The sequence below is a fragment of the Lissotriton helveticus genome, chromosome 12 (genome assembly GCF_964261635.1).
Source record: "Lissotriton helveticus chromosome 12, aLisHel1.1, whole genome shotgun sequence".
Classification (NCBI taxonomy): domain Eukaryota; kingdom Metazoa; phylum Chordata; class Amphibia; order Caudata; family Salamandridae; genus Lissotriton; species Lissotriton helveticus.
This window is the reverse complement of record NC_136073.1, coordinates 828,359,278-828,374,785: the sequence shown is the minus strand read 5'-3', so window position 1 is coordinate 828,374,785 and position 15,508 is coordinate 828,359,278. Positions and strand designations below refer to the sequence as shown.

General features: G+C 42.0%; 1 protein-coding gene across 1 annotated transcript in view; it reads left to right on the top strand.

Annotated features, from left to right (window-relative positions):
• Positions 1 to 15,508, top strand: part of LOC144799680 (excitatory amino acid transporter 5-like) — a 258,239-nt gene that overhangs the window by 145,044 nt on the left and 97,687 nt on the right. The window contains exons 2-3 of the mRNA XM_078671162.1: positions 4,236 to 4,315; positions 8,298 to 8,510. Of these exons, the coding sequence (XP_078527288.1) occupies positions 4,236 to 4,315; positions 8,298 to 8,510 (293 nt within the window). The remainder of the gene's footprint in view (positions 1 to 4,235; positions 4,316 to 8,297; positions 8,511 to 15,508) is intronic.

The following is a 15,508-nucleotide window of genomic DNA, read 5'->3' as shown; positions in this document are numbered from 1 at the left end:
TGAATCTGCAGCTCCACTCTGCACTCTGAAGCTCCACTCTGCACTCTGAAGCTCCACTCTGAAGCTCCACTCTGAAGCTCCACTCTGAAGCTCCACTCTGCACTCTGAAGCTCCACTCTGCACTCTGAAGCTCCACTCTGCACTCTGAAGCTCCACTCTGCAGCTCCACTCTGAAGCTCCACTCTGAAGCTCCACTCTGAAGCTCCACTCTGAAGCTCCACTCTGAAGCTCCACTCTGCACTCTGAAGCTCCACTCTGCACTCTGAAGCTCCACTCTGCACTCTGAAGCTCCACTCTGAGCTCCACTCTGCACTCTGAAGCTCCACTCTGCACTCTGAAGCTCCACGGCCCTACGTGTGCCTTGTTTAATTGGTCTTGTCGTTCTTTGATTTTTATTGGATGTTTTTATGTGTTGTCGATCTAATATTTGCAGTTTGTCACACACATCGTGCAGGTAAGCAGGATCAAGGGCAGGACGTAGATGCGGGGGGGGGGGGACCAGCGCGGGTGAGCCCGAGGGATCAAGGTCAAGGGCAGGATGACAAGGGACAGAGGGCGGCAGGCAGCAACGGCGGGTGAGCTCGGGCAGAGAAAGGGCAGGATGAGGTGGGTTGGGTAAGCGCTGACCAAGCAGCGCCAGTGCACCTTAGCGGGCCCCGCACCTTTCACGAGCACTGACTCAGCTCCCTGGGGTCTTCACTCCCGTAGGTCACCACCACGCGTGCTCTCACAGCCCGAGCTACCTGTCACACACGGAAGAGCGAGGGATCGTGGACTTTACTCCCCCTTTGAGCCCGGGGAGAGCGAGAGCCGCTCTTGGCACTGATGCCTCCGGCGTGATCATTGGGCTATCAGGAGCAGCCCCCGTGATGCTGCTGTCACTGACTGATCGCCCCCACACCTGATGTGTGGGTTGCAGAGTATTTTGTTGTGCACGCTTAACATTCTATGGTGCATAAATTGATGTGTTTTGTTTTATTTCTGACTGTTTCCGTGTAATGAAGACTCTCGTTAATGTTGCATCAGAGAGAAGCGGGAGGGGGCGGGAAAGGGGGAGGAGAGAGCTGACGACGGCCGGCCGGAGCAGAAGACGGGCACCAAAACAAGCGGGAGGGGGCGGGAAAGGGGGAGGAGAGACGCTGACGACGGCCGGCCGGAGCACGAAGGCGGGCACCAGGAAACAAGCGGGAGGGGGAGCAAGGGAGGTGCCGGCAATGCCGGAACAGAATCGGGGGCGTTCCCGGCGTCGCGTGACGTCGGCAAAAGCCAAAGAATGTCGGGAACGCCCCCGAATCTGGTCCGGCATTGACGGACAGGCCCCTCGTCCAATGGCTAGGCTCCATTTATGGAGCCAGCCAATGAATGACGAGGGCCGAACCAAAGCCACACTACAGATCTCATCAGGATTTCGCCTGCGCGAAAAAGATGCGCAGAGCGCATCTTTTTGGCGAGGCAAAACCTAAAAACGGCCACCCAAGGGGTCTAAAACCGACACCCAGCCTGGCCGCCCACAAGGGAAATGTCCGGTGCCTGCCACGGCAGTCCAGGCCTGGACTCAAAGTATGCAAAATACAGGAGTAAAATGCATCATAGAAAAAACCACAGCAAAACAACATTCCGTAAAAAGCAAACACTTTTTGGGATTAAGTAAAACATGAAACATAAACAGGAACTACATCACTGACTTGGATTATCCTATCTTTTTTTACATTTATTGTTTATATATCAAAACATGTTTTGGCTGTGAAGTTTAGGACGTGAATATGAAGTCTGATAAAAACCCTTGTCAATGTATATTTTAAAATACTTCCGGGTTGAGGCCCGGAGGGACCCTGCCTACCTAAAGCCCTGATTTTCGTTCATCAGAGTTTTCTACCCCTAGTTAATTTTCATATTTACAAAAGTAATAAATAAATTCTTCCTCACCAACCTCCATCAAGCCCCTTACAACGTGAGCAGTTGTATCATTAAAATTTCTAAAGAACAGAACATGCATATATATGTTGTTTGTGTGTGTGTATATATATATATATATATATATACACACACACACACACACACACATATATATATATATATATATATATATGTATATATTGCGTGAACTCCGCTGCATGGTCAAAATCCTTCCATAGACACGGACCCAGTTAGGTGCTTCAGTAGTGTTTATTCACCCGTCGGCATTACGCGTTCCGGCTCAACTGAGCCTTTATCACATATATATATATGCCACTCTTTTTTAGTTGATAAATGGACATCTGAAAAGAATATAAGAACTGCAATCAATAAATTCTCTATACTAATCCTCAAATTTTGATAATATTTGTAATGTAAAAATGTTGATCATTTACATATTTTGCATTACTGATAATAGGTCTATACATTCCTTTTACTTCGGTTCTGCCATATTGGCAATATTATTCATTCTTATCTTTCACAATCTAATACTAGAGCTGACTCCCTCTTGAATATTGATTACTATATCTAATTCTTTACTTACCTTGTTTATTTTCGGTTAACCTCTAATACTCTGTTCTGCTTTTTTCTTTTGTGTTTTTAGAATACTTTCCTATTAGCCATTATCTATAAACTGTGCTATTAGTGTTTACTTTTCTTGTTAAAACACTTGTGGTCGTCGATTATTCTTTCGTGTCCTCTACTTATGATAGCGAATGAAAACATTTTTGAGCCAAGTAACTATTTGAAACCTTAGGCTTTGTGTGAACTGTAGCTCTACAGCTCTTCCATATTTATTTTAAATAAGTGGGAATGGTTTTGAAATTAAACAAATTTACAGAGCATGACGCCAAGTAGCAATATTAATTAAAACAGGGTGTTTTGCTTCCATATCAGCAGCTTGAAAAAGCATCAAATCATCAGAAGCGCAACTGTCAAATTTATATGAAATCACTCAATATTTATGTGACCACTTGTGAAATCATCTAATTCATATATATATATATATATATATATATATATAGATATATATAGATATATATATATATAGATATGTCATGAAAATTAATAATTGCAACTGTAACTGCACATAAAAGAGGCCGGTTATTCATCAAAGAGTGATTCAACACTTGGGCCCAAATTATGATGCTGGTCGTCTGACCAGCATGGTTGCGGTAATGGGACAGTTAAACAAGGAGTAGTAGGTTCCATCTGCTGCAATAGGACAAGGGACGAAGCACAAGCTGCAATAATAAAGAGCATGTAAACAAACATCCATGCACCTTGTGCCAGGCACCACCTGATGCCTGGTCCATGTGCATGGATGTTTGGGGGACACCACAGGTGCCCCCCAGGCCCCTGCTAGGGGCTCCCAAAGTCCATTTCCACAGACTTTCAATGGAGATCGGACCACCATTGAAAGGCTGTCAGAAAGGCACATCGTAATCCCTACGGCAGTGCCTGAGCAAGCATCAAGCTTACTGTAGGCAATTACATTCCAACCGATGGTCGGACGGGCTCCTTGAGCCTGTTGGAATTGTCAGTTGGTTCCTCCGCAGCTGATTCTGACCGCCGTGCAACATAATAATTGGCAGGGTACACTCTGACGGGAGTCCCTTGCACACTTTTCCACTGGATTCAAGCAAGCCTGGCTGAAGACGGCTGAAATGCCAGAAATCGGTCCTAGGAAGCTTGTTTCTGGTCCAGGGAAGGCATGGCTTGGCAGTTCGGGCTGGACTGTTCCCATGAGGCACAGGGTCAGACTGGTTTGCATATGGCCATGTCTGAACTGGGGTGACAGAGTGGGCTAAAGAACGGTGATGGATTAAACCCAGATCTGTTGACTGGGTGTGAGTGTTTGATTGGTTCAGATGCTCCGTCCATCACCACCCCCTTTTGTACCGCCGTGCAACATAATTCGGCGGTCGGACTGCGATCTGACCGACATCATATTCAGCCCTTAGGAGTCTGTGAAATTATATTATTCTTGGAAAAATTTGTGAAGCTGAAAAAAGTCCACCTTCACAATGGTGCATTGTTTATTAAATTCACAAAATTTCGCTGCTGAAATTTTGCAATATATCTTTCCTGGCTCCATTTCTTGGAACTGCTGTAAAAAGTAAATGCTTTATCGCTTTTTTAATCTCACAAAATTATTGGCATTTATTGTGAATGCAACAGAGAGTATGAACTATCTGACATTGTAAAGTGTTGCTTTAAACGGATGACTTGTTTTTTCTGAAGTTCTCACATTTACTTTCATTTTGTATTTTGTGCAGGAGAAGCAGTACTTTTCTTTCCCAGGAGAGCTTTTAATGCGGATGTTAAAGATGCTGATTCTTCCACTCATTACTTCAAGGTAGGCATGCTGTAATATTTTGCCCACACATGGAGTGTTCTAGCCGCAAAGTCTTGTGCTAGAAAACTCAGTATTTGATTTTTTTTCCCTTGTGTGTCATTAGTCTCACTTATAATCAAAATGCCTTACATAAAAGCAAATACAGGTAATCAGATAATTCAGAGAGGATTTTGCATGTTATCCTGTATACAAATACCTGTGCCACATTTGTGCACTAACTACTTACATACATTTTCTGCCTAACTTGCTTTTCCTTTCTTCACTACAAAATGTTTGTTCAGTATCAGAAAGTTAATGTATATACTCTTCTTACTGTAAGCCCTAGGGCCATGTGGGATCCATCTTGGATGAGGAGAATATGTCTTTTCACATCCAAACAACCTTAGAGTGTGCACTAATAAAAATCAGGAAGGAAATTCACGGATATGCTAGGCATCTCAGAAATGCTATTAGTTACAAAAGAGGCTGCCATCTTGACAGGCAATGCATGGAGATGCAAGGGCCCGCTGAACCAGAAAAGAAACAATATATTTAAATTTTTGACTCACTGAGAACCGCAAACATGTGAAACCACTCGACAAAAGTAGACTTACTCCACTTTTGCATAGGAAAAAAGTGTTTTTCCCACATAACTTTAAAATGTACATATGATATCAAACCACGGCAGCCTCTTACCAACCTTTTTACGAAAGCTGAAGTAGGTGCCGCAACTACCAGTAGTTGTTTTATTCTGACGTTTCACGCATTCACAGAACAGATTAGTAATAATGGTAGCATGTTTGAGTAACAAAACATATGGTAGGATTTAAAGCATTTGACCAGCTAGACTTAACTGCTAGCTTCAATTAGACCAGTGACGACCAATCATTGAGGCCAAAAATGTTTTCTTGGCTGGAGGTTTTGATTTATCTGATTTAGAGGACACCATAGTGAACATAAGTGTTCCACAAAGTGTGAGGCCCAATCTTTTTCACTCTAATCATTCCTTGTTCCTCCTAATCAAAGTGTACACTCAAGTAGTAGTCCTAAGTACAAGTGTACATCAGAACTTTTCAACTGTTTTATCCCATGTACCACACAAATCAAGGTCCGGCAAATTAACGTTAGACCTGACGCAAGCACATATCCGTGTTGGATGCCGTTTAAGTGGTACTGGTGAGTACTTAGTTGGCGAGAAAAGCATTTTAACATAGGCATGAAGGTGTACTAAGAATAAAGTAGGCATGACATACTTTGGGAAGCCTGAAGATAGAGGCTTACTCCTCCTTAAAATTGTATATGACTAATCAGGTGAAGTGTCTTGTTAAAGTCCACAAACTCACAAGGTGTGAGCCTGTGATTTATTGTCAAGAAGAGCTGGTGCAATGGTGTTATGGGTAGCGGACATTCTGCGTGTCCTATCTAAATGGCAGTTGGGCCTTAGGTTATGCTAGTTTCTTGATTTCCTGCAGCAAAATCTTCTAAAGAAATGCAGAGGGAGGAGATAACATGGCAACAAATATTTAGTTTGCTGGAGTGTGGCAGTTGCTTTTCAAACAGGGACACTAGAAGGATGGCACACACTGTCATTCTACGATTGGATTAGTAACTATTATTATTAAAAAAGGCCATTACATGAAGATAACATTGAGAATGTTCTTAACGCTGTCTGTGACGGTTTGCAAGCTGTTATCATATATTATTGATAGAATATATTTGGCTCACCTTTGCCGGTTTGTTATCAATGTAGAATGGTCAAATTAAATATTATAGCCTTATAGCCCGCCGTAGTGGGCTACACCGGCTATTAAAGGCCCGCCGCATTGTTAAAGGCCTGAGCCGAAGGCGAGGGACTTTAACAACGCAGTGGGACTTTAATAGCCGGTATAGCCCTGCTACGAAGGGCTGCAAGGCTATTAGAACATTCTGCCACTAGAGGGCAGAATGTTCTAACAAATTAAACAAAGGCTTCAAGGAGCGCGAGGGTATTGAAATCCCCCCAGGTTCCCTGAAGCTTTTGTTCACAGCTGCAAAGAAGCATTGGAATGTTGGAGCTCCGGGCTTATATCAGCCATTATAAGTCCGGAGCACTCCATTGTTTTCAAGTGAGCTTCCAACATTCCAATGTTCTAATATAGCCTTATAGCCCGCCGTAGCGGGCTATACCGGCTATTAAAGGCCCGCTGAACCGTTAAAGGCCCGGGCTGAAGGCGAGGGACTTTAACGAAACAGCGGGACTTTAATAGCGGTATAGCCCTGCTACGAAGGGCTATAAGGCTATTAGAACATTCTGCCACTAGAGGGCAGAATGTTCTAACAAATTAAACAAAGGGTTCTCGAAGCTCGAGAGGATATAAATCCCCTCGAACTTCGAGAAGCCTTTGTAGAACATTGGAATGTTGCTCTGCGGGCCTTTACCGGCCCGTAGAAGCAGGGAGCACTCCATTGTCTGCAATGGAGCTCCCAACATTCCAATGTTCTAATAAGCAATGTAGGTCCGATTAAAGTCTCTAGGACTCATTTAGGGTTTGAAGGAGCAAGGGGAATGCCCTAAACCAGCGGTTCCCCAAGCTACAGAAGGCTGAATAGTCAATTGTGCTGCCTACTGTAACCATTGGCGCAAAGGTCCAGTCAACGCAGGATCCCTGGGTCATAGTGGTGGCCATTCCAACCTATTGGGGGGAGAAGATGATTTGTTTTCCCTACACAAGTCTGCCATGCGAGGTATGCTGTAAAGGGGCACATAGTACATTCAATGACTCTCGCATGCAGGGGAAACTCCATGCAGCTCAGGGTCATTTGTTTTTTTAATTCAGAGAAAGCAAACTCCTGCTTTAAGAATTTGTTTTCTGCAAATGGAAAAGTTTGCTGAACATCTGCTTTAAACATGGTTCTACTCAGAAAACCTTCAGTGTTGCAATAGGGAGCTGTGACGGTGGCTTCCTTTGCAACACAGAGAACTGCGTCAGGCAGGCACGAAGCTTTAAATGGGGCAGGTAGTCCACCGCCCGAGTAGCAAAGGTCTTAACCACTGCTCCCCACGAAGGACTAGTGTGTCATCGAACAGGGCCTAAATAAGTCTCTTTGTCTCTTGGCAACCAAAACCATGAACTAATTATGAGATTATCCATATATTCTATATACTAAGTATTTGCTCACAGCTTCTAGTGCTAGCTTTTTTTTCTTAAATGTGATCAGTGGATGTTTTACTATCTTAAATTCTACTCTTTCTGGGCAGATGTAGTGGTTGAATATTTCTGCAATATTCCCTAACTACATTATCCTATCAGTTGCAGCTCTCTCTTTCAGATTTGCAGTTTTTGTGAATATACAATTAATGATTGATTTGTTTATTATATAAAACTTTTTTAAATAGTTTTTACGGTTTTACTGTTTCAAATGTATCATTTTAGGATAGCTTTAGCAAATGCACAAAATGTGAACTGAATTGATAGATGTCAGGCTCTATGCTTCTGCTGAAAGGTCATCAACTCTAACCCCTTGCACGCGTCCGGAATTTCCCCACGGTGCGGGAAAATTCCACGCATGCGCAGATCGGACGGCTCCCCGCCGTCCGACGCACACGCTCACTGTGACGTCGGATGGCCCCCGGCAGTCTGTGAAATAATATGTTTACTAGCGCCTCTTTAAGGCTGCTATTTCCTAGTCTGCGGTAATCACATATCAGGACAATCAATATCTGTCCTTAATTAATTTACAATATCCTTAAACAATGGTGATTCTTGTATTTGTTCTAATACATTGGTATTCTGCTTTCATTCTTCCATGTAGTTCTAAAGCACCATCAACCCCTCGGGTTCCTTTTGCGGTTGGAAAATTTCCAAACAAATTTACCTTTGACCCCGCTAATATTTTGTTGCCTTGGATGATGTCCCGTAAACAGTGTTTATTCCTCCTCCCACCAAGCTAGGTACATAAAACATTATGTAGATCTCGGAGAATGATATCTGATTGAGTGATAAAAGTGATATTTTCTTTGCAGCTTAATGTCTGGCCTAGCAACTATGGATTCTAAGGTCTGCGGGAAAATGGGACTGATCACCATCACGTACTACCTTTGGACCACGTTTTTGGCGGTCGCGGTGGGGATCATTCTGGTAATCACCATACATCCTGGAGCTGCAGCACAGAAGGAAGAACACATCGGTGGTAAACCTATCCTAAGTTCAGCAGATGCTCTCTTAGACTTAATAAGGTAATCTCTGAATAACAGTTGGCAACAAAGTTGTAATATTGCCCCATTATAAAATAGTTCAATTCCTTTAGAGAGGGCTTCATTGGATTTTAATCTGAATGGTCTGTTGTTTGACACTTAATAGTACCTGAGCCATTTCTTAAAAAATAGCCATTGCAAACCAGTTCTGTGATTTTTCTGTCCTATACTTCACACATTTTCCTACTAACAATAGGTGTGCAAATTTAGAAGGTCCTTGAACTTTCAAATGTGCATCATCTGACTTTAAAAAACAGCTGGCAGGTTCCTTTTCCAGAAGAAGAAAATTGTTTTTGCTTCTTGAATGGGCTTTTCAGGGAAGCAAGCAAGTTGTCACTACTCTGATGTAGTCCCAGGTTTCCAGTTCATGGCCCCTGCAGCCAAAATTGGCCCTTGCATTAGTCTCTGTTTCTCTCGCTCCTGCTACCATCACCCAAGCCCCTCCAGCTTCCACTGCCACCGTAAGCCCACTGGTCCATTACTGCCCCAATTCTCTTTGCTTCCATGCTAAGGTAACACTTACTTTAGCGAAGAGGGGTTGCAGCAATTGTTCTTGTGATATCCTGGCATGGGATACAGTAAGCCCAGGGGATATACTGAGGAAACTGGCTCGCCAAAGTGATGTTTGGCGTTTCCTTAGAACTCCTTATGCGTGCCAAGCAAAATCCTTCTCACCCGGCTAGCAAAAAGCTGAACTTTTACGAGCCATTCTGTTGTTGTGAAAATACCTTTTCTGTCAGATGGCAGGAGTTCCCCATAGTAGATGTAACAGAACAGTAAGACTTACCATTTCCGTATATATTGTCTAATGGAATGGCGTGCATTTCAGACACACACAAAATTTGAGGCTGAAAGAAAAGAGAACTCTAAAGGCTTGAGTGAGAGATGGCTTGTAACAAAACATATCTGTCCCTAATCTGTACAGCTGGCATGGTATCTCCTTTTAATTCATAGTGGCGGGCAAAAGGCAGAGCTTGTTTCCCTCCAGAATATATGCAATCATCTTTTTCTCTCTTTGCTATTATCACTTCATGCAAGTCCGTCCAGTGTAGGTCAAGGAATGCCATATCCATGCTATATATCTTGGATATTAGTTTAAGATAAATTTACATAAAATTAATCTAAATGTAACTCATTTACTTAATTAGTGGTTATCCTGACATTTCCGGAAGGATATGGTCTTCTGAGCCTATACTGGGCACAAAACAACTTGTACAACTCACACTTTTTTTCTCCAAGTGATCCATATTTTTCACATATGACTCTGGTGAAAAATGTCGACAGTTTGCAATTGAAACCAATCGTGTAAGCCCAACAACTTTGACACACGTTTATTCACTTTCATCTCTTGCTTGGTTGAATTTTTGGGGTCCTTATGATGTCATCTACATAACAATTACCTAAATTTACCCATATTCTTATTTGGTGCCCTAAGTATGACTAAATGTTCCAATTGAGATGGATGCTGGTTACAATGCGAATAGTATTACAAGGGGAAAAGTTGTTATCCATCCCTAATCCTCTTTTAAAATCAAATAGTTATGAAAAGTTGGAATTAAAAATCACTCCTTGCATCATTAGTGACCTATACCTTGATTGCCCAAAAATGGAGATCACAAAATTTCCAACTTGAATTGAATGAGTGGTTGGACGAATGACCATCCAGACATATGTTTTTAGGGATGGAGACAACTTAATGATTGGATAAATTGATAATTTACCTTGATGTAGTATGACCTACTATTGCTATCTTTGTTATTTGAGTTGACACTTTTCACTTATGCTGAACAACTATAAGCCTATAGCACTGATTTGCAGCTATCGTTTCTTTATTTGATCTGAAATATTCTTATGTTGTTTATTAATTTCTAATTTTTGAAATGTATGAAAAGCTGTGATGTGATATATCTTACTTTCCAATACAAAAAGCAAATCACTATATTTATTGGGTTAGCAAAGAGGAATTCTTTGTTTTCAACAAATGCTCTCACAGGGCGAATTGTATTTGGATTGGTGTCAGGGTTGAATCTTACAAGCAGATTTTGGAAATTCAGCTATATGACTTTGGGGAACTATTCTCCTTTAACAATACAGGATCTTTTCCTTCAGAATATTAAAAATCCTTATATTGTCCATGAATATAGAATTTTTCCACGCAGTTAATTTATTTCCTAATTTTTTCAGAAAAGAGCCCAATTTGAAAAATATTCATATAGGATCTATATCTCTATGTACTAAATATGATTTGCAATTGAGTACCTTAGCATATGACATACTTTAATGCAGATAAGCATGATGCATTTCTAAACTGTAACTGTATTACAGTTGGATGTTACTGCTATCAGGACTATAAGGGAAGGATGATGACATTGAGCATCTTCCATACACCCGGGCAGGATCCCTGGACAGAGATGGTCCCTTAGGCAGTTGTAGTGGCTACATGGGGGTCGGCCATTCAAAAATCAGAACACAAGAACAGTGGACCCTCTTGACCTTCGTACAAGCATCCTTCAATTGGGCACCCAAACTCTCCAGTCCTCTATATCCACACAATTAAAACAGTGTGTAAATACATGACCAATCATCATACCCAAAATAAAATGGAAGATGGGAAGAAAAACGCTTGTCGATCTCCTGGATGACTGCTCGATGAAGAATCATGCCAGGAAAAGGATAACACTGTCGTTTCTCCAAAGACCATTGCTCTTAGGAGATCCTTGCTATAAAAAGGATACAGGGACACCAGAGGAGATGTAGAAAACATGGGCATTCATGAGCATTGCAGGTAGGAAGGAACCCAAGTGGGAAGAGCAAATGAGGTATAGTCCGCTAGCTGGAACTGCAACATTACGAGAACTAGTTGCGAGCCACTAGCAAAGTACCAATATCTATGTTTGCAATCCTGGTAACTTGGAAGTGAAGTCCCATGAGCTGCCAGTTCCCAAAGTGCTTATTCCTTACCCAAGCTCTGCTCCTTCTCCAGTGCCCCAGCCTCCACAACATTCATTGTCCATCCTCAACTGGGCAGCCAACGTAAGAAGACCTTGGGAAGCGGTTGCTGCCAAGCTACCCTTGCATTCCTGAAGCTCGGTCAGAAATGTAGCTGGTGATGTGTGAAAAACATAATTTAAATTGAAAATCAAATCAAATCTAGGGACTGTTTTGTAGCTCGCGACAGTGTTCAAATACAGAGTTTGGTGATGCATTTATGGCGCGATGCCACTTTAAATATTGAAAAAATGAAATATTTCATCCACTCCCCCCAAGATTAACTTTATCCACAATCATAATAAAGACCATACGCCAAATTGAAACCTTCGATTTAATTTCCAACCTGGGCCCACTGTACCTATGTTTTGTACTGAGGCAAAAAAATCAAACCGAGGTCATTCACTCAAATAGTTTATTTTAATCAATTAACAATATCAAAACAAAACAAATTAATCATTCTATAGTCAGTTGCGCAAAAGATTAAAAACTGAAAAGTACTATTAAGAACATATAAAACTATTAAGAACACCTTACAAACAGCACCAATAAAATCACAGTATAAGAGGATGTCAACACACAGGCCTATAAGCTTCCCTGGCTTCACAGGTTTCCCACCACATGATGTAGGGAAGGGATGTTAATTTATTAGACTGCTTCTCATTCTAGGGGTGGAACCCATTAATGTAGTTACAGCAAAACTAACCAGGTGGGAATTTGGAAATAAGCTGAAAAAGACAAGTCTGCAATTTCGTTGAGGCAAAGAGAGAAAGACTGCCCTTAAAAACTTCCATCGAAAGACTTCAAAAACTTTCAAACTTAGAAAAAATGGAAGCAAAATTGTGCAGACACCAAAACCCACGGACACAAAATTGGTGGGATTCTGAAAGCTCTACTTTTAGGGAAGTATAGGATAATGGGATAATGCCCATTCTCAAGCAACCAATCTAAGACATTTTACTTGTTTGACTGTTTGATTAACATGTAATGAGGCAACTGGATTTTACTCTAACTATATTACAGAAAGATTTTTACACTTGAGCATAAATGATTGAAGAAGATTGTGGGACAATTGATATACATATATAACACATGAATTTCTCATAAATATGCCTGCCAGCTTTCCATTTTCACTTATGTCTACTTCATACATAGTGGTTGTAAATAATCTGTTTCGCGGTCTATATTCATTATAAAAAATGGAAAAAGCTATTTGGAAACCCAGCAAGCTGTCGGTAGGGCGTTCTGTCTAATCACAACTAACTGAGTGCAATTCCTTTTTTAAATTTTATTTTATTTTATTAAATTTTCCCGCCCCCTTAGAGTCAGAGCAATCGTGCAATTCCATATGTACAAAATTCAGCCTGCTTCTGGTGTTATCCCCTACTCCGGCACTCAAAAAAGACTGCTTAACGTGATGCGCAGCATTGCCCCAAGGTGCAGAGAAGAGTGTGTGGTGTATAGTGTATGTTTTCTACTGGAGGTTTAATTTTCCCTTAGAAATTCCTAGGCGTCATCAAACTTGGAAGGTTTCACACACTGTGCAGTGTACATGCAGTGTACATGCAGGGCCAACTTGATCAAGGTTTTGCATCGCCATTGCACCACGCAAGATGACCCAGGGCATGGGTGGCTTGGTAAATCTTGAGAATTGCAAGGCAGCTCAAGTCACTGCCTGATGTTACTCTGCCCTGGGAAGGCGTTCAATGGGTGGAGAGTGGGTGTTTCCAATCATCCACCTATTTTCCTTTGCACAATCCCAGATTTACAAAGACAGATACACCGAGGAATGAGTCAAAATGCTATACCTTCCCTGGGGAGGCGCAACAAGGAGAAACATTTTTATTTCTTCTCATTGGCTCCTCTTTCTAAGTGTTCTGCATTCTGCAGCACACAAAGAAAGTAGAAAATGCCTCTGAGGATTGTTTTTGTACAAGAAGGTGCACCTCCCTGCACAAAAACAACCCTGCCGACAAAGCATGCACTCTTGCATCAGGGCCCAAGGGTGTCCGCTTTGGAACAAGGCAGCACATTGTTCCCCAACGCAAGGAGAGAACAGGAATGCGCCATATAATGTTAAATATTAAGCATTTCAGTCTTCTCCCTTTCACGCAGTGCAGCAAGGTGTCTTGTTCCATTGCGGTGCATGAAGTATGACAAATCTGGTTTGCACTGGATAATAAATAGCATGCGCCACTTTGCGTTGTTCTACTTCGGCACAAAACCTTGGTGTATCCGAATGAAAGACGGTTATGTTGGGTCCACTTGCTTCCGCTTTTATTTTTTTTACATTGTCATTGCACAGGTTTTATCATTTTCCCCCAATCAACACAAAAGGAAAACATGTGATACTTGCACCAAAGAGAGCACGAAAACCACAGTTCATAACATACTCAGTACATAATACTGGCAGGCCTAAGCCTCATGTCTAACAAATTATATTACATCATAGAGATAAACTATTGTCTATTACATATTCATATCTAAAACTGCCTTGAAACACTAAAATAGACAGGATCCTGCCATCCTTATGATATATACAACATGCTTGAACAGGATGACTGACCAGAATACCAAAGTATAAATCAGATTTAAACCAGAGTGGGATAAACAGAAGCGATAAGGACAATAGTACCATTTAGAAATTCCACTGCGTAAGGGCTCTTTAATTTTTACTGGCCCATAATCCATTCTATAAAAGGAACCCAAATACAGGTTCCTTTCTTTCTAGCTTTCCTACCCTTGCGAGAGTATAGCGAGAGCTCCAAATTATAGATTGCCAGTAGTCGCGCGAGCCATTGACGAAAAGAGGGTGGGCATTGATCGAGCCAGGCAGACGCAATACATAATCGAAATACAGCCATGAGAACAAACATAAAATAATTGGTCTGAACTGGAGTCCTCTACACTATGTACCAATCAATCAATCAGGGGTTGTAAAGTGCGCTACTCACCCGTGAGGTGTCAAGGCGCTGGGGGGGGGTGAGGGGGGGTGAGCCAGGTCTTGAGGTCCTTCCTGAACGTGTGTAGGGTCGGGGAGCGGTGGGGTGGGGATAAGGGATGTTTTGCGTTGCAGGTTTTTGTCAAGAAATTTACCAATCTCTGCTCTAAGAGAGTCGAGTGTGGGACAACGATTAAACATATGTACCAAATCTGCACCCATACACTGGCATCTTGGACAGCTGGTACCTGCACTCCTCCGCCCCCATTTAGCGATCTTCCCGGGCTACAATATAGATCATAAATGGTTTTTTAGTGTTGAGCCGCCAAATTAGCAGACAGTAATATAGAGTGACCTAACTCAAGTGGCTCCAAAAAAGGGCTGTCGGGGCCCCCAGTTTCGTTTGCAGTTTCAGAGATTGCCTCTCTAGATCATCCTGTGAAAGAAAATTTAAAACCCCATATTTCCATCCAATTGTGAAATGTGACCCCCTAACTTATACATCCACAAGCTCTACTCAAGAAAACTCTTGCAGGCCCCCACCCTTCTTAATTATAAAATCCCAAACTTGCCGATACTTAAAAAATTCATTTTGAATAAGCTGAAACTTTGTCCTTAGGTCCTCTAAGGATATGATTCCCACATTGGTATGTAAGTCCCCTGTTCTTCTAAGACCAAGTCCACCCAGGTATATAAGAGTTCAAAAAGACCCCTGGGAGACTAGGATTTTCTTGTATCAGGGTGTAAAATGTAAATTGACCCAGCCCCAGTTTCTTTTGGAGGGCTGCCCAGATCTAATAAGCTCCCTGAACTGTCTTGAATCGAGTTTTAAAAATAAGAACTGGATTCAATCAGATGGAGGAGGTACCTTCTAACCTCTGCACCGAGCATCAATTAAAAATCCGAGGAAATTTCTTCCCTTGCGTATTGAATCCCACCCCCCTCCCCAATTAAAATGACCAAATATTGAAGCCCCGCTGCCCAGTAGTACATTTTAAATTTCGGAATGGCCCAACACCTCTTTTTCTTTAGGGTGAGTCACAAACTTTAG